At 48.5% G+C, this 18,381-nt stretch overlaps 7 protein-coding genes across 7 annotated transcripts in view; 1 reads left to right on the top strand and 6 right to left on the bottom strand.

The window, feature by feature from the left end:
* UREG_06879 (uncharacterized protein) overlaps positions 1 to 1,616 on the bottom strand; it is a gene marked incomplete at both ends in the record, with an annotated part of 2,357 nt that extends 741 nt beyond the window's left edge. Inside the window, 2 exons of the mRNA XM_002583866.1 lie at positions 243 to 977; positions 1,042 to 1,616. Of these exons, the coding sequence (XP_002583912.1) occupies positions 243 to 977; positions 1,042 to 1,616 (1,310 nt within the window). The remainder of the gene's footprint in view (positions 1 to 242; positions 978 to 1,041) is intronic.
* Positions 1,617 to 2,511: 895 nt separating this feature from the next.
* Positions 2,512 to 2,886, bottom strand: UREG_06878 (uncharacterized protein; the record flags this gene model as incomplete). The annotated part of the gene is made up of 1 exon (XM_002583865.1): positions 2,512 to 2,886. One exon carries the CDS (start codon positions 2,884 to 2,886, stop codon positions 2,512 to 2,514), a length of 375 nt encoding a protein of 124 aa, XP_002583911.1.
* Positions 2,887 to 3,316: 430 nt separating this feature from the next.
* Positions 3,317 to 4,039, top strand: UREG_06877 (uncharacterized protein; the record flags this gene model as incomplete). Its single annotated transcript, XM_002583864.1, has 1 exon — positions 3,317 to 4,039. The coding sequence occupies one exon, from the start codon at positions 3,317 to 3,319 to the stop codon at positions 4,037 to 4,039; it is 723 nt and encodes a 240-aa protein (XP_002583910.1).
* Positions 4,040 to 4,699: 660 nt separating this feature from the next.
* UREG_06876 (uncharacterized protein) lies at positions 4,700 to 7,564 on the bottom strand (the record flags this gene model as incomplete). Its single annotated transcript, XM_002583863.1, has 5 exons — positions 4,700 to 4,777; positions 5,564 to 5,652; positions 5,710 to 6,171; positions 6,229 to 7,363; positions 7,430 to 7,564. 5 exons carry the CDS (start codon positions 7,562 to 7,564, stop codon positions 4,700 to 4,702), a joined length of 1,899 nt encoding a protein of 632 aa, XP_002583909.1.
* An 803-nt stretch (positions 7,565 to 8,367) lies between these two features.
* On the bottom strand, positions 8,368 to 13,029 carry UREG_06875 (DNA mismatch repair protein msh-2; the record flags this gene model as incomplete). The annotated part of the gene is made up of 4 exons (XM_002583862.1): positions 8,368 to 9,630; positions 9,681 to 11,222; positions 11,276 to 11,444; positions 11,660 to 13,029. 4 exons carry the CDS (start codon positions 13,027 to 13,029, stop codon positions 8,368 to 8,370), a joined length of 4,344 nt encoding a protein of 1,447 aa, XP_002583908.1.
* A 566-nt stretch (positions 13,030 to 13,595) lies between these two features.
* Positions 13,596 to 14,144, bottom strand: UREG_06874 (uncharacterized protein; the record flags this gene model as incomplete). Its single annotated transcript, XM_002583861.1, has 3 exons — positions 13,596 to 13,802; positions 13,870 to 13,964; positions 14,030 to 14,144. The coding sequence occupies 3 exons, from the start codon at positions 14,142 to 14,144 to the stop codon at positions 13,596 to 13,598; spliced, it is 417 nt and encodes a 138-aa protein (XP_002583907.1).
* A 681-nt stretch (positions 14,145 to 14,825) lies between these two features.
* UREG_06873 (uncharacterized protein) lies at positions 14,826 to 18,090 on the bottom strand (the record flags this gene model as incomplete). The annotated part of the gene is made up of 8 exons (XM_002583860.1): positions 14,826 to 14,981; positions 15,036 to 16,846; positions 16,900 to 16,945; positions 17,001 to 17,085; positions 17,144 to 17,182; positions 17,270 to 17,396; positions 17,448 to 17,994; positions 18,052 to 18,090. The coding sequence occupies 8 exons, from the start codon at positions 18,088 to 18,090 to the stop codon at positions 14,826 to 14,828; spliced, it is 2,850 nt and encodes a 949-aa protein (XP_002583906.1).
* Between the last annotated feature and the right edge of the window lie 291 nt (positions 18,091 to 18,381).

Raw genomic sequence — 18,381 nt, 5'->3', positions numbered from 1 at the left:
CTTTGAGCAGTTCCGATAATCTTTTTCTTAGAGACGGTGAAACCGGACTAGCACGTTTTAATAACTCTGCTTGTTCGAGTGGCATGGCCTGTGCGATCGCAAAGAGAGCTCGCTTCGAAAGAACTGATTGCACACCCTCATCTTCCGTCCGCGCTGTCTGGTCGCGCCACTGATGCACCGCTCTGAGAACAGATATTTGTTCACGACTCATCAGACTTGATCCCCGAGCTAGAATATCATACCATCCTCCCGCACCTTGTCCGGTTTCCGTGTCGTAAACAGGCCGCTCGTATCGCTGAAGTGCCTCCTCCTTGGAATTCTCCTGAACATAGTCGATTAAATTCTCACCGGGAGTTGACCTTTCAATAAGCTCATTGCGCAGATGATCATAAATATAAAGCAAATAGTGCGTGTCGGATCGCGCGTAGTCAAACATGCCGGGTAGTAAAGGCCGAACTCGCCAATCTGCGATCTGATACTTTTTCTCCGCCTGAAAGTTCACAAACTTATCTAACAGAAACTTCAAGCTTTTCTTCGGGTAATGCAGAGCAGCAGCAGCGTGGTACGTGTCGAAAAGACCAACCAGATACAGCCCTAAGTCCCGTTGTAGCCATATTACGTCCATCGAGGAGCCATGCAAGACTTTCACTATCTGCGGATTTGCGAATACTTCGTTGAGTATTTGTAACTCTTCTCTCCACGGGAGGAGCGTGTCAACGATCCAGTCTTTGTCACGAGTGCTAATCTGCATGAGACAAACAAGGCCATAATACGAATGCGTATCGTGATGCTCCAGATCGATGCCAATTTCTTTTGCGCATTTCAGTTCCTTAAGCATCGCCTGGACGCCTTCCATGGTATTTACAAACGTCGCGGATGTCGATTCAAAAGGCTGATACATCTGAGGTTCGGACTTGTAATAGACAGATGGGGGATATCGGCAGTTTCGGATCTCGTGCGCATAGGGGTGTTCAGATCTAGAAAGAGGAAATACCGTCAACATAGTCCTAAATGAAAATTTCGAGATAGGCTAGAACTTACGGCTCTGTGCCAATGCCGGCGGCCGGGTCGGGAGATAGAGGTAACGAGACAATGGCATGGGGTTTTTGTCGCAAGATCGGTCGAAACGGAGAAGAGTCATGATTATTAGGACGATTGTTGAACGAGAGCTGTGGCTTCGGTAATTTGGCCGAGGAAAAATCGTAGACACTTGGAAACTGGCTTCTGGAGGCTCGTTTGCTAAAATCTTGGCCACGCTCATCTTGCGACGGGGTCAGTTTTTTGATAACCCCAGTGAATTCATCAAGGCAGGCATCAGCCTTTTCCAAGAGCTCGTCAATGACATCGACCACCGCTCTCCAATTTTCGTCCACGGTTTCCTCGTCTTCCAGAGTCGCAACATTGAGGTCGGAACTCGAGGTGGCAAAGCGAAGGATCGAATTAGTAAGGGTAAGAAATCGGCTACTCTGCTCGTCAAGGGAACTCGAGAGGCTCGGGTTAATCGAGCGCTGAAAGGCGATATCTTCCGCCAGAAGCTGGGAGGTGGTTTTCGTAGCTTGCACAAGAGCGGTTGTTAATCTCTCCTGAAAAGGAGTAAACTCCGCTGAAATGTCCATTGAATGGACCAGCAAGGAAGGTCGGACAGGTGAAGACAAAAGTGAACCAAAAGCCACAATGACGGACAACAACAAGGAAACGAACGGAGGATGTCAATTAAATCCAGTGATTGAAGGAAACAAAACCAAAAAAGCTGCACCGGGGAACCTAGACCAAAAGGGAGTTAGCGCCACAACTCTAAATCAACCGCAAATCTTCACATCGTCATGAAATCTCCATCAATTCACGTTCTCGTTTAGTTCTTAGCGCTGTCTGGCCCAGCATCCAGCAAGGTATAAATACCCCATTGCCCGCCCTTGTAGCTTGAGTCTCGATCTCGCAAACATCGATCATCATGTCTGCCTCTCTTGCTCCCGAATGCAACGAACTCAAAGAGTAAGCCTCACGGCCCGTGCCTCAAACGCCATATAGCATCTCAGAAACTGATGGCTCTTAGGCGCTACGACTCTTGTTTTCTGAAATGGTACAGCGAGAGTAGGTGTCTCTGCCGGGGTTGGCTTTGAGAATGAAGCCAGGGCCAAAGGCTGACGGTCTATAGAGTTCCTCCGCGGCAACTCCTCCAGCAACGATTGTGAAAAGGTTTTTGAGGAGTATAAGAAATGCCTTTCGGTATGTCTTACCTGAAAACGCCACGTCTGAAGATAATAACTAAGACGTTAGCACTAGAAAACGTTGAAAGAGCGCGGCATCGACACCATGTTGGAAGACGCTCGCAAGAGCAGCAAGGAGAATGACGAACATCATATGAAAAGATCCTGTATGTATCAAAATATAGTCATGTTAGCTGCAGCTATGCTAATTTTGTTCACAGAATATTTGTTCCATATTGTCTTTGTAGGAAAATGCCAGGAGGTTTTTTAATTGTGGGTGGGTTGGACCCGTGTGTTCTTACCTTCACCACAGGCGGTCTTTTTTATCAAGCCTCTCGAGGAACTCGAGGGCCTGATCGATGACCCGCTGGTCGTCAGGGTGTGTCGCTTTCCCGTAGTGACGATAGTCGTCCAGGGCGTCAGCGAACGTTCGGTCTCCCTTGGCGCGGTCGAGTTTTGGTTTGAGCGCCTTGTTATATTGAGATTCGAGGTCCTTGGCGGTTCGCCCTCTGCCCTCGAAAGCCTTCTCGTGCTCGCCACGGATCTCTTCCCAACTCCAGTTGGTCGCAAGCCTCATGGCAGCAAGGAAGATTCTCTCTTCCTCCGTCCACTTGGTTGGCTTTTTGGGAGGGTTCTTCTCCTTGGCTGGCTTGCTGGCAGGCTTCTTGGTCGCAGGCATGGTGGCAGTTTTGGTTTGTCTTGTTGGACAGGTGAGGCTGTGGTTGCTGCTGGGGGAGGTGGCAGTGATGGTGGGAGTGATGGTGCTGTGGATGAGGGGGTTCAAAAGAGAGAAACAACAGAACTGGCTGGTTGGAGCATTTTTATATTGCCCAGCAATTGCCGCTCTGGTCACTGCGGCACTCTGCGCCGCAGTGCTATCTTTTTCCCAATCGGGCTTCTTGCCGTTGTGGTTTCTGCGCTGTGCAGCGCAGTTAGGGCTCAATATTTATGAGCCCACGTTCTGTTCTTTCTTTTTCTTTCCTCTTCCTCTCCTCAAGCTCCCCTCTAGCACCACACTCCCCCTCACTGTCACCTCACTTTCTTTCACTTTTTTAAAGGAATCCCAGCAGCTCAACCACAGCCATCAGTTCCTCGTTCTTGCACGCAAGATGGGCTTGGTTCGGACTAGATTTGTGCCGATCCAGAATGACCGGTTTCTGGTCACCCTCAAGCTGCTGACGCAGATGTCCTGGCAACAAATCATCGACGCGTACAACAAGCAATTTGGCGAGGCCGCTTTGCCCGGAGATGCTAGGAATCGGTGGGCAAGGCAGCTTAAGGCGAACTCTTTCAGAGACTCGCTAGAAAATAACGGCGAATTGCAGGAGGGTGAAGTGGCGGATGCGGTTGAGTTCCTTCGGGTTCATGGTTTGGGCCATCTCAATAGCGAGGGCGAACGGTTCCTGCTCACTCACTCCGACACATTATCGAATGATGTCGAGTCTCTGCCTGCTCCTTCAGTGGCTTCCGCTCCACTAGCTGCCGCCTCCACTTCCCAAGAATCTCCCAACATTCCTAGGCGGACACTGTTGATGACGGATCCCCTTGTCCAGCCTGCGACACAGCTGCCCTATGTTCCCGAACTTTCGCCGCTTGAGCAGATATGGTTTTCGGCAACTGGATACAATCCCTACCAACACTTCCTTGGTCCTTGTTATCAGCCAAATTCGGTGGGAGAGGCATTGGCGGCGGAGATGCCCAGGAATCCCGAGTTTGGATTCGACTATTCAACGGAGTTCGTACCCGAGTTCGAATCGGAAGTGCCGGCGGAGCCTGTCGACTCGCAGCTCCATTTTCAAAACGATACTCAATTCTCCGCGACTGAGCGCTAACAGACCAATGGTTTGATACCTGGACCGATCTCGTATGCAAGGCTGGTGACATACGAGTCACATCTCGGTTACTGCCTCACAGCGCCCGCAGATGTAACGGAAAGTCGAACACATTATTGCCGACATGTGCGTCTCTGGTAACTCACTTGACACTCCTGAGCAAAACATCCGGGCTCCAACTGATGGGGTACGAAACGTCAAAGGGTAGATCGTGTCACCTCCCCTCCACTACCCCATGGAGCACATGGGCCGTGTAACAAGAGCGTCGGACTATGCTACCTTGGTATGCCATACAAGAAGATCATGACAAGATCTTTGATCCGCATACGCGAGAACTCGAGATTATTCCGTCCCACGGTAAATATTCAACCAGTTTTCCGCTTTTAGAAGACGTCAACGAAATCGGCACAATTGCTTGAGCGCAATAAGATGAAAACCCCGAATATATTTTCCTGAAGCAGTGAAAGCTGAATTGGCCCATAAGGGCGTGCAACTACTAGCATTTTGTTTATCGACGCGTTAAGAGACACAAAGCTTCGAAGCGGCTCCGAAATATTACGAATCCTCAAATGCTGACGACGTTACTCAAGACCGGAGGAATGGAGTATAATTCGGGAATGCAACTGTCCGGATGGTGATTATTTTTGGACTTATGGACTGCTATTCTTTACCAATATATTCGGGGCCGACCGCACCGCTGCTTGGAAGCACATCCAAGAATGGCGTCGAATGCCATAGCTAAATTTCCGTTTTCAATCATTAAGTTGAACGCAAAGCATACGGTCAGAACTATGGTACGAATGTTCGAGCAAAGGTCGAGATACCTGGGTCGCATATCGAAGGTCGAAAATTCTATATTGGCTCCGTCGTGTTGGAAGAGGTCATCGTTCGTGATGTTGTTATCCAAGCCTACAGGATTTGCTCCTTTCCTCCATGTGTGCATATTCGTTAGTGAACTATGCTTTCCTTATGAGAAGGATTTTTTAGCCGTCGCTTCATCTAATATCAAAACCCTTAATAATTTTCTGTCTACAATTGAAATCAAGTCATTTTTCGAGAAACTCGAAGAGCTTAATTATTGGTTTAGGTTATAGATTCAACATAGACCTAGTTCACCCCCTATTTCTCCTTCTCTCAGCGCTGGCAAATCCACTGGGGATTCTAGGCAATCCACCTCCCACGCCCCCAACTCCGCCCATCCCACCTGCTCGTATTGTAGCTCCCTTGTCGGTTAACCTTGACCACACTTCACTAATCCCAACTCGCCGAGCGGGGAGCATACTGTACTGTAAACTGTACATGTTTCGACGATGAATGGGCGGCACAAAGCGGCCCGTTACCAAACAAAGAATGACACGTGGGGAGAGGTAATGTTTCCGGAGACGGTGGCCGAGTTGAAAGTATTGCTCAAACATGGAGCGGAGGGAAAGCGGAACGGGCTGCTCGGTGATGGCGTTAGCTGGTTGATCTCGGAGAAGAGCAATAAGATTCATCGCGCCGAAGCTTAGGGATGGAGTGACAAACCTGAAGGTTGATGTAGGAGGTAGGAGCACAGCGGAAATCGTCGTCTGAAGGCAATGGGGCGTGTTTGTGGAGTTCGAATTTGATTCCCCCTGTATCGAAATATGTTAGTAAAACGATCCATTCATTGATTTCAAACGATTGCTTACCAGGCAAGCGCCGCGAGTCCTTCAAGCGTAGCATGAGGGCGAATAAAGGGAAATGGTTTAAAACAGCAAGGCACGTGTCCAGCGTAGCCTTAAGCGATATTATGGCCATACGGGCGGAGGCAAAAGTGATATAGAATACAAGTATAGTAGGGAGCAAGAAAAACAAGAGCGTGAACAGGATTGTTCCAAGGAGCAATTGGTCTAATTCGTAATCGCAGGAGTCTATTCGGTTTCGTAGCACGTTTCGTTTTCGACCTCGAAAAAGATGAAAGAGGGATATTATAATTGTTAGTTGCCAGTGAAATATGCGCGCAGAAGCCGTGTAAAAAGAGTAGATGTGGATGGTGAAAAGCGAGAGGAGGTCAGAGAACATTGCTAGCGCCATGCTAGCTCCAGCAAATCCAGAGCAACCGATCATATAGATGACATGGCGGTAGAAGGGGCGTAAACCAGCCAGTGCGCCTAAAAACATTGTTAGCAACGCTCAGTATGAAATTGAAAGTCTGATAAGAAACTTACTAGCCCAATATTCTATAACCCATAGAAACAAGTCTCCTAAGAACGCGGCTAGTTCATTATTGAGTTTTAGACCTGCTGGCCAATCCATCAACCAGGAGATTGTCTGCTGCAAGCCCTCTACTGTTGAGCCATTGAGGATCGCATTCATTTGAGACGCAACCCAGTCAGCATTATCAATGAGATACGAGCCAAGTGCAATCCCGATGATCACATCATTTGCAACAAGCCAGAGGCTATTGTAGAATCGGATGTAATCCGGATGACTGTGAGTAACACTCTCCCAGTCATTCTTTCGTTTGCGCAAAGTCAGATATTGTATTGGCCAGTAGCAGAACTGTTGAAGTCGAATGTCTATTTGCTGCGCAGTAGCGGAAATATCTTTTAAAGCTGCCGCGTCTGGGCGAGCACGCCATTCCAAAACAGTCAAAACAACCTCAGCTATAACCCGATGAACAATGATTGCTGTAATGAGGCCTTGCTTGATGATCGGATAAATCCAGACGGTAAAAGCGTAAGATATCCCCAAGACGGCGAGGTCCCAAGCTGTCGTAGCTGATTCCACCACCCGTTCACTGACACTTAGGCTGCGCTTTGGACGAGTTCCAATCAATCCAATATTGCTCTGAAGGAGTCGGTCTACTTCAAATGCACAGTTGATTTGATTGACAATCGCTGAAAGGGAATGCTCCTTGGGGGTGGGCAGGTGCTTAACCACCGTGTGTAATTTCAGTTTGTTGACGAGTTTTGCTGATTGCGCTTTTGATGCTTCCTCTGCTGCATCAACGTCCCCTAGCTCCCCACTGGCTGTGTCCACGCTGGTACGTTTATCGCTTAGCACGAGGCACATCGGGTAGGGAGACATGTATTGCATGCGGGTCGGATGTGGCCGCCGAAACAGTATAACTTGTATAGAGAGCTTCGTCTCCGGTGGGCAATATATCCGAGGAACCTTCGAAGGGTGATTTGTCGTCGCATGGATATGTGACGGAGTGAAAGCCGTTGGAACTTCTGCTGCATTCGTAGAACCGAGGACATGCAGCGCGGGTCTTCCGCAGAGGCTGAAGAGTCGAGAGATCGGATGGGGGCTGGTACGATATAATATCCCCGCCCGTAAAGCGTTATCGACATTCCGGGGCTAGTAGATTGGATGGATGCCTTAGATATAGCTGCCCTTGACGGAGCACAAGTTAACTAAACGTACCTCGACATGTTCTAGCACCGAGACGACGAAAAGGTCAAATTCGGAATTTCTCCAGCCCACAATCACACCGGGAGCGGTAGACCTGGCAAATTCATATGGCCAGAATACCCGTAGTAATCCATCATTCATAACCATGCTGTCATTATTCCTCCGATTAAAAGGAACCTCGCCGCCGCAACTGTTCCCTAGCGGAGATCCCGTGGCTTACGGATCGGGGGTGCTAGCGCAACGGTAAGTAAACGGTCAAAAGGTCGCATGGTCAGGGCTCGAAGATACCCAATTAATCTCCTGAGTGACAACTGCGTTGATCGGGATGAGGAGTAAAAAGTAGAATACGGAGAGGACGAAGAAGCCTTTCGTTGCTCGGGCCTAACGCTCGAGAAAATCCCGCCTGTCAGTTATCGCAAGCCAATAGTGAGAAGAATCTTGTTCGGAACCCACGACAACACCGTGATCCCAAGCAAAAATAGCCAGTTCGTAAAGCCGGGTGACTAGATCCCACCGCGCGGTGATGTACCCAGCTACGAAGATGCTGAACGCGAAGACTGAAAAAGGGTGCATGAATCAAGGATTGCGGGTGCGCATGCTCAGAAAAATTGATTCGGAGCACAGAGGTTTGGAAAACCCAACTGCAATCCCCTTGAAGGCAGCTTGAGGCTCCAAAACGCTGGTGGAAAGCAGACAGTCTGAACTGTGCATTCAAAAGTTGAGATTCGGAGGAGCCAAGCAAAGCAACCGCCGCAACCACGAAGCTGGACGGGAGTCCTTAAAAGCAATGAAACATCTAATTTACAACACAAGATGACCATAGATTGTTTTTCAATTATATTAATTTAGGACTGGATTTATGGTATCTTCGAACGCCGAGCTACTTTATAAACACAGATTGCGCCCTTGCCGGGCAAACTCCTTACTCCATCCAAGGCACATTTGTATCCTTACAGGGCCTTGATATCTTGAAAGACCTTATTTACCTTTAGCAAGTCGTCTGCCTGTACTAGATCCCTCATCAATTGTCTCTTCTCTTCCGTTGTCATATTCTCATTCCCTGGAGCCTCCACCTGGGCTTTCCACTTGACAAGCATAGCTTTAAGTAATGAGCTTCCTTCCGCAACTTCTTCGCAAGAGTACTTATCAAGATCCATAGAGTCTTCTCCCTTTTCGGCCGTCGAGTTGGTAAAATCTTCCAACTCTTCAGCTTTCTGGCGTGCCATATTGACCACTTTCTCCGGGAAGCGAACCAATTCGGCCACATGTATACCGAAAGACTGATCGCAGACCCCTGGCTCTACTCGGTATAGAAGCGTAACCTCTCGTTTCTTCTTGCTTGGTGTGCCGTTCTGGGTTTCGCTAGAGCCATCACCAATGAACGCAACGACGTGAAGGTTCTTGGCCGATTTGGGGTACCGCTCCTCGAGGGCTGTGAGCTCGTGGAAATGGGTCGCGAAGAGGCCGAAGCATCGAATCTCGGCGACGATGTGTTCAGAGATGGCCCAAGCCAACCCGAATCCATCATATGTACTCGTCCCACGGCCGAGCTCGTCGATAATTATCAATGATTCTGACGTTGCCGTCTTTAAAATGTTGGCGGTTTCCAGCATTTCGGCCATGAAGGTTGAGACGCCTTTGAGCTGAGAATCACTCGCACCGACACGAGCCAGAATGCAGTCGAATATCGTGAGTTCGGCTTCTGTACATGGCACGAAACAGCCGGTCTGAGCCATGAGCGCAATCACACCTATTTGTCTAATGTAGGTCGATTTACCACCCATATTGGGGCCCGTGATTATAAGAAACGAAGACTCGTCCCGAATGAGAGAGACATCGTTGGTTATGAAGGAAATATCGTCTTGCATTTCCATGCAAGGATGGCGGGCCTCCTTGAGAATGGTATTGCCTGTACCACGGGGATGGACCTTCGGCCGAACGTATGGTGTAGGGGCATGGACGGATACATGGGCGAAACTCACAATCACATCTAGATGTGCCAATACACCTGCTAGTTGTTCAAGCAAAGGGCAGTATGATGCCGCAACGTTGACCACTTCATTCACAAGCCCCGTTTGGGTCCGGTTATAGTTTTGTGACAATTGATCATGCTCCCGCCGGAGAGATTGCATTGTAGATGTTGTGAAATAAACACCGTTTTTCTGGGTTGAACACTCCTGGTACTCTCGCTTGTTTCGTATACAACCAGCTTCCTGCCCGAAAGTTAGCCCTGTATTCAGAATGATAAGCACCAAAAGCGTACATTTCGGGTCAATCTAAAACACCATCCATGAACTCTGTGGTTTTCGAGGAAAAGTTTCTTTTCGATATCTTGATTCAAATCATGGCCAACATGCTTGTGCTCAGCATCCATGTCATGCCTCAGTCTGTCCAGCTTTTTTCTTATTGTCCGCAGGCTTTCGTCGAATTCAGGCTTGATAATGAATTCGTGATGATCCAAGGCTTCTAGATCAACCGTTGTTTCCACCATTTCCGCCAGTTTTCCAAAACTGTTCGAAAGGTTACGAATCTTAGAGGTATATTCCGTTTCCAGCGGCTCCTGGTACTGCTCATCCATGACGGCTTCAAGCGTATTGATAAATCCAGGGAGGCGGATCACAACTTGATAGATCCTGACAACATCTTCAAGATTCGCCACGTTTCGCTGGAATTTCTTCGCCAATCGATAGAGATCGGGTATGGATCTAAGGTGGTCCTCCTGCATCGTCTGTCTCAGGTCCGTATCAGAGACAAAGGCTTCGACTAATTGTTGCCGCTTTTCAATATCGTTGTGATTCATCAAAGGCTGCTTTAGCCATTGCGCAAGCAGTCGGCCACCGACAGGAGTTTTGCAGTGGTTCAAAAGACCGTATAAACTCATGCTTTTGGCCCCATCACGCGGGCCAGGCATTAGATTTAAGGCCCTAAGCGCAGCTGAATCCAATTTCATGTACTGGGAGAGATCGTGCTGGTAGAGTTGATATTGGCCAAAGTTCGACGGATCCGACATGGCACCGAGATATTTGATTAAAGCCGCAGCAGACCCCATAGCCAGTTTCAAATCAGTTTGTGGTAAAGTTCCGGTAGCATGCTCGTTTTTCAGCAGCCTCGCTAGGTCCTGATCAATATCCCTCGTCGCAAAGTCCGATGCTGGCCTGCTTGAAATCGCAATCCCACAACTATCCGCAATAGACCTTATCTTGGCTAGTTCGATATCTTTCTTTTGTCCGTCCGCAGTAACCAGGCATTCTTTAACTCCCAATTGAATGACCAAGGATTCAAAGTTCGAATAGAGGTCGTTATCATCGAATTCGCTCACTCCCAGCTCCCGCACACTCGCATCCGCAAAGCAAACGCCCACATGCCTCGTCTCAGATGCCTTTGCGGAGATCTTAACGGCGAGAATAATCGGCGACGTATCCATCATTCCGCCTGCCGAGCCTAATTCGTCCTCCACGTCCTGCAAGTTCCCCGGACTCGCCTGCTTGGCCAGCTTCCAGGCACCTTTGCCCGCTCCACCCTGAGATGACCATATCTCTAGCCGCATGCTCAAGCGGAAAAGCGCTTCCCGTAGGAAATTCCGGAAGACAGTTACCGTCATCGTGACAGATGGCAAACCACTTGTATCACTCCGCCCTAACGTCCGCAGCACCGATGTGGTTTTGTAGACTGTACGTGCGATATACTCTGCATCCGAGCCATGAGCCGTGTACCAGTCACCCCGGTCAAACACTCGAACTGTTGCGGAGTCATCTTTTGGAGGGAGGGAGCGGAAAAATCGAATGAAACCGACTTCGTCGTCGACCTAGAGGAACAATTAGATGGGAAGGTTTTGGAGGCAATCAGTATACAAGTTACCTTAAGTTCCGGTCTCGATGACATCTTCTGCTCAAACCCTTGCCTGTTCGTTTCTTGCAATCCATCCTCCTCTGAGGCCGAGTTTTGACGCAGTAAAATGGACGCGACGCGTAAATTGATCACGTGGATTGGCGTTGAGTCCAGAGTGAGCGCTGAGGGCCAAATCGTTCTAGATAAAAGCTATGATGAACTGCAATAATCATGCCGGCTTGCTAATAGTACAATCTTTCGATATTTCAGTTATGAGAATCTCATCCAAAACGCCATCGCTTATGCTAACTATTCCTTGTCCAGAACCGTTTGCCAGAACCTCGACGGTTCATGCATTGCTTGTCGAAAAAAAAAGTTTCCAAAACCTCATCCAAAAACTTTTATATTCCTAACTTGTCAACCTTAACTTTAATATCTTGCGGAGAGATATTCTTCGACGACCTTAATATCACCGACTTCGTCGAGGCCACTGGCACCATCGTGACCCAACCTCCCGAAACCTCAGATTTGGCTAGAATCTCCAAACTCATTGAAATCTCAGATTTAGAAACGGGATTCTGCATCGAATCCTGAATCATCTGAACCATCGTCTCCAGTTTGTAGGCCTTTTTCATATGCGAAGGAGATATTTCTAAGTCTGATGAGGCTGAAGGTGCCAATCGAAGAAGCACGTTTACAATGTCCGAGGTACGCGCCGCCGCTGCACGTCGCATGGCCGTTTCTTTAGATACTGGTGGTGTCAGAGTAGATTGGCGCAGTGCCTTACTCTTTATTCTCTCCAAAAGGCCGTTCCTTCGTTCCGTCGTGCAAGACTTGTGCAAGGGCCCCTTTTCCTGAACGAATCCCATCGCTTTTGGTGCTTTTAACCCAGTTAGCCTTATTTCGGATGCTTTCTGTTGTTTGATCGAAAACAAGGTTTTCGGAATTTTGTAGATTGGCTCCAAGGGAATGTCGCGCATGCAGTTGAAATCCGACACAGCCGTGCTTTTTTCTAGCCAAATCTGTTCTAAATTGTCTTCGAATTTCGCGTTCAGTTCATCTTCATTAAGCGGTGCATAAGACGAATTCCCAGATTGGTTCGCCTGAACTCTTTCGAGTAATATTCGCACTCCATAATCGATAAGTCTAGAGTGGACAGAGATTTTGTTTCCGTCCCCAGTGTTCTGCACATATAATAGCCTCCGAATGTCCTCTGTCGTCACTTTACGTTTTTTCCATACTCGCTCCATATTGGGGAGGAATACTGTAAGGTCCACTGGCGCGATAAGTCCATTGTGGGCAAAATGTAGCGATAATGCGTGTAGAAAGGAAGAATAGAGAAAGACCAGTTCAAGATATGACGATGGGCGGTTGCAATTCTCGGGTTGCTCTGGTTCGACTTCTGACTTTGTCTGGGTCGGGACTATGGTCTGACTTTCGTCCCGTTTGCAATTCGGGGTATCAACTGTAGAATGAGATTCTATCACGAGATTCTGATCGATCGCATCAGACGGCTTGGAGACGAGCTTCGAAACAGCTGTTCCGAGTTTAGGAACCTTCAATCCTCCCCCAGGCCGGTTCTCAGGAGTGACCTCTTCGACATCCGTATGTTGTAGTTTCCGCTTGAGAGTCGACGGAGTCTCCTTGCTCGCAATTGACCCTACTCCCGCGTTGGCCTTTCCTGCTCGTGTGAATCCCTGAATGCCCGCCTGCTTCGTTTTTGCTGGTGGAAGGTGAGATCCAGCTTGTTTCGGAGTGCGACTGCGAAGGGTTCTCGTAGCCATGGTGGCGGCTTGCTTTTTAAAATATATTCTATTTAGATATGGAAGCGGTAACCCATTGAACGTGAGAAAGCGATACTGGCATTGAACGCAAATGGAGCGTTTCGATAGTTTCGCGTTCATTGGATTTCCCGTTACGCGTTGAGATCGCGTCGCGCGTCGGCGAGCTGTTCGGCCAATCATGAAGCCCACACGCGGCAACTCAGTGTCAGCTGCGGAGCACTGACGTCATTCCTCAGAGCATCGAATTCTCACATAGAAAGATAGTAATGCGTGTATTCAGACTGCTAAACTTCAATTGACACCAATTACAATTTGCAAACATGAAACGACATGCAGTCATATACAATCACATAGAAAGAGAGCCGTAGCGCATTATTTTCCTAATAGCTGCTAGGAAACGTGGATGTCGCTAGACTGTCCGATCGATACTTCTCAGGTAATGTACGGCGAACACCCGAGAATCGACAGGACTGCACGTTTTTTAACAAACGAGACTTGATAGTAATTCCAATTTTCGTCGGCATCATTTCCCCCATTAACAAGCCCGGAGTGCGGTCCCAGATTCCTTATTTCTTCCCACTACCGAACCATGACGAAATACCGCTCTTGGCATCTTCTGCCTTCCTCTCGACATCCCGTTCTAAATTGTCGACTTTCTGGTGGAACTCTTTGGCGGTGTCCTGACGGGCCCTTTCGAAATCATTGGCCTTATCCTTCGCAAAATCCGTGGCGCGTTGATCTAGACGCTTAGCAGTGTCACGGGCTTGGTCGATCTGTGTCGTTGACAGCGTCAGCAAGCTAGCTCTAAAATCGCCAACATGAGAGCAATTAGATGCTTACTCCTTCATCAACCCGGGCTCCAGCTTTGGCTCCGGCCTGTTGTGCGTCTTTGTCATAATCGCCTCTGATCTTGTGCTTCGCCCTGGAGGCATCATCTAAAAACTACATTAGCATGCCGGAACCAAACCCGGTTGCACATTTATTTCGATCATCTTCTCACCTTCAAACTTTTGCGTAGCCTTTTTAGGGTCTCCGCCAGCAGAGTATAGATAATAACCGCCAGCACCTGCAATACCCAGGCCTATCCACATGGGCATACGCGATTTGGCCGCCATGATGTAAAGGTATACGCGATCGATAAAGGTATAGTAGATGAATGCGCCTAGTACCCTTTGAAGAATCGATGAAAGTTACTCAACTTAATTGATGAGGAGCAGAAAAGTGACCTCCAAGACGGTACTTATATTGTGGCCTCAAGCTGAGGGGGAGACTGGACCAGGATCGCCATTATTTAACCGTCATTGTCACCTCCAGCTCAGAGTTCCAAGCAAACGGTTGGCGATGACGTTAGAGACCATCGAGACTTCCAAGTAAACTGCAACTTTGGTTGGCTGCACGTGATGGCAATTGATGACTCCGCAGAATGTCGTAATTGCATATCTTTTGGTATATGATCAGATTGGCACTATTTTAGCCAAAGCACTAATACTATTAGCTAGGATGAGTGATTTGGGCCATGAAGAAATATCCCTTCATCATTCATGGTGCCTCAAGTTGAACCACGTGAGTTGAATTCCCCGTTGGGGGTTCGTCATCGTAAGATCTTTACTCCGCTGCAAATGAAGGCCAAGGAATGACGATTATGGCGGCAGTGGATACATCATCATGAGTTGAACTTATCACTAACAACAATGATATCAATGTATGTGCGTTGAGCAGTCAAAATTACTCCGGATGGTGTTGGAAAACAATTGTCGGCTGACCAAACTCTTAAAGAAAGTGAAGGGAAAACACGCTTAGTTATAGTATCTTGGTTCATCAAAAACATGATACCGATGTCCACGGACGCCGTTGCCACGGAACAGAGCTGGGAAACGCATCCCAACGGGCATCTGCTCCTCAGAAATACGCTGACTCGTTCCCTCCGGTTGACCGACGACAAATTTTCCAACCTACGATAACTGTTAGCATCTGAACGAGGATAAGGAAGATAGAGCCGTTCATACCTGGAGTTCAGTGTCGGTGATAGTGCCGCGGCTCACTCTAGCATACCCAACCCGACGAATTCTCTTGTAGAGAATATACTCACACCAGCGATCCCAGTCGCTGGGATCAATGTCCTTCATTCCGCTAAGTTCGCTCACATATGTGTTATAGTTACCCTCGAGCGGTTTTGTGACGAGATAGCTGAGTAAAATCAATGGTCTCGGCGACTCGCCCATCAATTTCGAGAGATACTCTGTTTGAAGCCTGCGATCCTCAGGATCTTCCTCCTGGCCAGAATGGAAAACAACAACATCCACATGCTCTCCGTACATATCTAAAGTGGCGTGAATGGCAGGCGCAAGCTCGCCAACCGGCGAAGGCAGCAGGTGGTGAGTGGAGTTAAGAATTGGGAATTTCGAAAGCAAGGCGCATCCCCACGTATGCTTGTTTGGACCCGGGCCATAGTCGACATACATTCCAAGGTCTTCGGCGAGGTATTGAGTTGTGTCTCTGTTGCCCATAATGATTCGCTGGAGGTCGGATTCCAGCAAGCCCACCACATCAAGCTCCAAGTCCTTAATGGCATCACGCATGCGCTTTTCTGACGACCACATATCATTGTCTAGCGAGAAGTGAACAGTCCAAATTCCTGCTGTGACGAGTTTTTCTTCCTTATGGTATGGTGTATAGTCGTTTGTTGGGAACCGAAGGTAAGAAGTAGTAAAAGAAATCAGTTGCAGGACAGCAAGGCAATAATAGTAATAAGACCGTTGTTTTTTGTTGAAGAGCGCCGCTTTCTTGTTCTTGGATAAGAAAGGTGATTCCTTCGACACAGAAGCAGAAAAAACTCCGGCTCCAATGAGGAGCATGGTGGTGGCCATAACCCAGTCAGTATGCTCTCTCACGAGTGGACCTCCTGGGACGAAGGCGTATGCGACCACCCAAACATGGAAAAGGACCATGAAATTGTAAATCAGAAATCCCAAGCCAAAGGTTTTTGCAGGAGAATGTCGCACCGCAGAGCGGATCAGAACTGGAGCAACAGCCATAAGGTAGATCGACAAGGTAACGGCGCCTGAAAAGCCTCTCCAGTGCGAATAGCATGTCAGCGTAGCCGCCCCGACTGATCCCAGGCCGAAAGCCACCCAACTTCCAGAAAAGCGAGGATAATTTAAGCCGAAAACCGCGCCAGCTCCCATAGCAAGGATTGTAACTGAACCATGCGGCACGGCAATCGGTCCCCTAACTGGGAAGCCTTCCCATACCCAGGATATCATGGTACTAGAGTCTGATAGAAGCGAGTGCAGAGCAAAGAAAAGACCGCCCAGGCCCATGGCGGCGAGAAGAGAGGGGCCCTTTTTGCCGTTTGAAGCGAAATAATCGACCATATTGTTTTTGGCCCGAGTAGATCGCAACACAGAGAACACCGCAAGACCGAAAGCGGTCTTATTCCATCCACCATTTCCTGGGTGGAGAATAGGCCAAATTGGATTGTTAGTATGGAATGCGTATTTCGCGATGCTAGAAGCAAGCAACCCGATAGTCCAGGCGATAACACGAGCCTCTAGGCGTGCCGGTTGGGTACGTTCCGAGTACCAAGTGGCGGTCCACGCCAAGCAGCTCGTGGACACGGCGAATCCAACGGTGAAAAGGCGGAAGACGGGATGGTGGATGTTGTATGCGAGGAGTCCGGCGAGAGCTAACAAATGCAGATACCGAACGTTTTGGATCGCAAACGATTGCAACGCCGGGATCGCTAGAAAGAATGGTGAAATAGTGCTCATGACAAGCAGTTCGTAGCCTGATATCCCCATGTTCCATAAGGGGAAGTCTAATGCAAATTTAGATGGCGCCGTTTATGTTCAATTAGAGAAGCAGACTCACACCACACCAACACCCCGAGAGACGTAAGGATGGACCAGAAGACAAACTAGTGATTCGATTAGTCCAGGTTGGCGTGAACAAGGGGCTTGACTTTTACCCACCCCATTGTAAATATCTGCGGCAGCGTCGACGGCTTCGGAAAAGAAGAAACCTTCTCCAAGGGAGTGTCGAACGGAAACACTCTTTCTATGGAGTTGATCAGTGACAATTTCGGACATGGGTTTTTAATGAACGTATATCGTACTCTTTTTCAATAACGGCATCTCTGGCTGTCTTTGCTGACCTGCCCATTGATTTAGAACTAGCTCCACTACCAAAGCCGAATGTAGCGACAGTACATTTGTCCTATTTTGGAAGCCGCTTAACATACCCTCTGCTAACACCCTTGACATCTTTTATTACGAGCTCAAACCCTTCAAAATCAAGAGCGGTCACTGCATCAAAACCAACATCGAATAGGATAAGTGACCATTCGAAGAAAGCATATTTGGTATAAGCTGGCGGGGAGTCAGTCAATGTTTTCAAGCGTAGTGCCCCAGACCACTCACCACCAGGAATCTTATGGACTTTGTGCTGAATGAAGTAATAGACGAGGGGAACGAGGGTGCCGAAAAAGAGGCCGGCAAATATTTTTCGATATTTCAGGGCCTTTGGGTTGTTCGGGCTGAGCGCAAGACATCCCAACGTCCACGGGAGGGTAGCCACAAGATACGAAATCATAAAGATATCGTGCCAGTCATGGTCGTCAGTCGAAGTGATATAGGTCCAGCCACCGCAAGTCAACGTTCTAAAGAGCCCCGTGGCCGCAACGAATTTGGGGAGACTGGAGCTGGGTCGTGCAGTGAGAATGTACCACAGGAAGACGAGCGCAAAGCGAGGGCCAGATGTAATTGCGATAAAGACTTGGAACACTGATCGCTCTGGATAGCGATCACCGATGGTGGCAGATACCGATGGAAACCACTCTTGAGGATACCCAAAGTACTCGTTCTGCACGATTTTGTTAAAGTGAAGGGACATTCCGACAATCAACGCGCCGAGGAACGCCGTGTAGGCTACAATCGTATGCGCCCAGGAGACCCATTTTCCGTTAATCTGTATACAATTAGTCAAGGCCAACCGGCACGGCAGTGGGATGAGAGTCATGCTCACGGAAATCACCGTATCCCCGTCTCTGAATTTTGGGGCCATTGCTACAAATCAAGAATGAGCGAATCCAGGGAGCGTACAAGAGACATATATTAAAGCTTCATTAAAATAATTACAAGAGGAACGAAAAGAGAGTGAAGAGAAGAAAGGAGTTGAAAAGCTCTTGAGCAGGTCTTCAACCCCCAATGGCTCCGATGTATCCGGCAGGAAAGTCGTGTTTCGCCCGCTAAAGGGATGAAATGAACAATTTTAGGGGGCCGGAGCCTAGGCCCAAATGAGAGCCGGAGGGTCTGTTGTTCCGTTCCGTGATATTGGTTGGAACTTTCTTCGGTG

Source organism: Uncinocarpus reesii, genomic scaffold (genome assembly GCF_000003515.1).
Source record: "Uncinocarpus reesii 1704 scaffold_4 genomic scaffold, whole genome shotgun sequence".
Taxonomy (NCBI): Eukaryota; Fungi; Ascomycota; class Eurotiomycetes; order Onygenales; family Onygenaceae; genus Uncinocarpus; species Uncinocarpus reesii.
The sequence above is the reverse complement of the archived record's forward strand: the minus strand, read 5'-3'. Positions and strand labels throughout refer to the sequence as shown.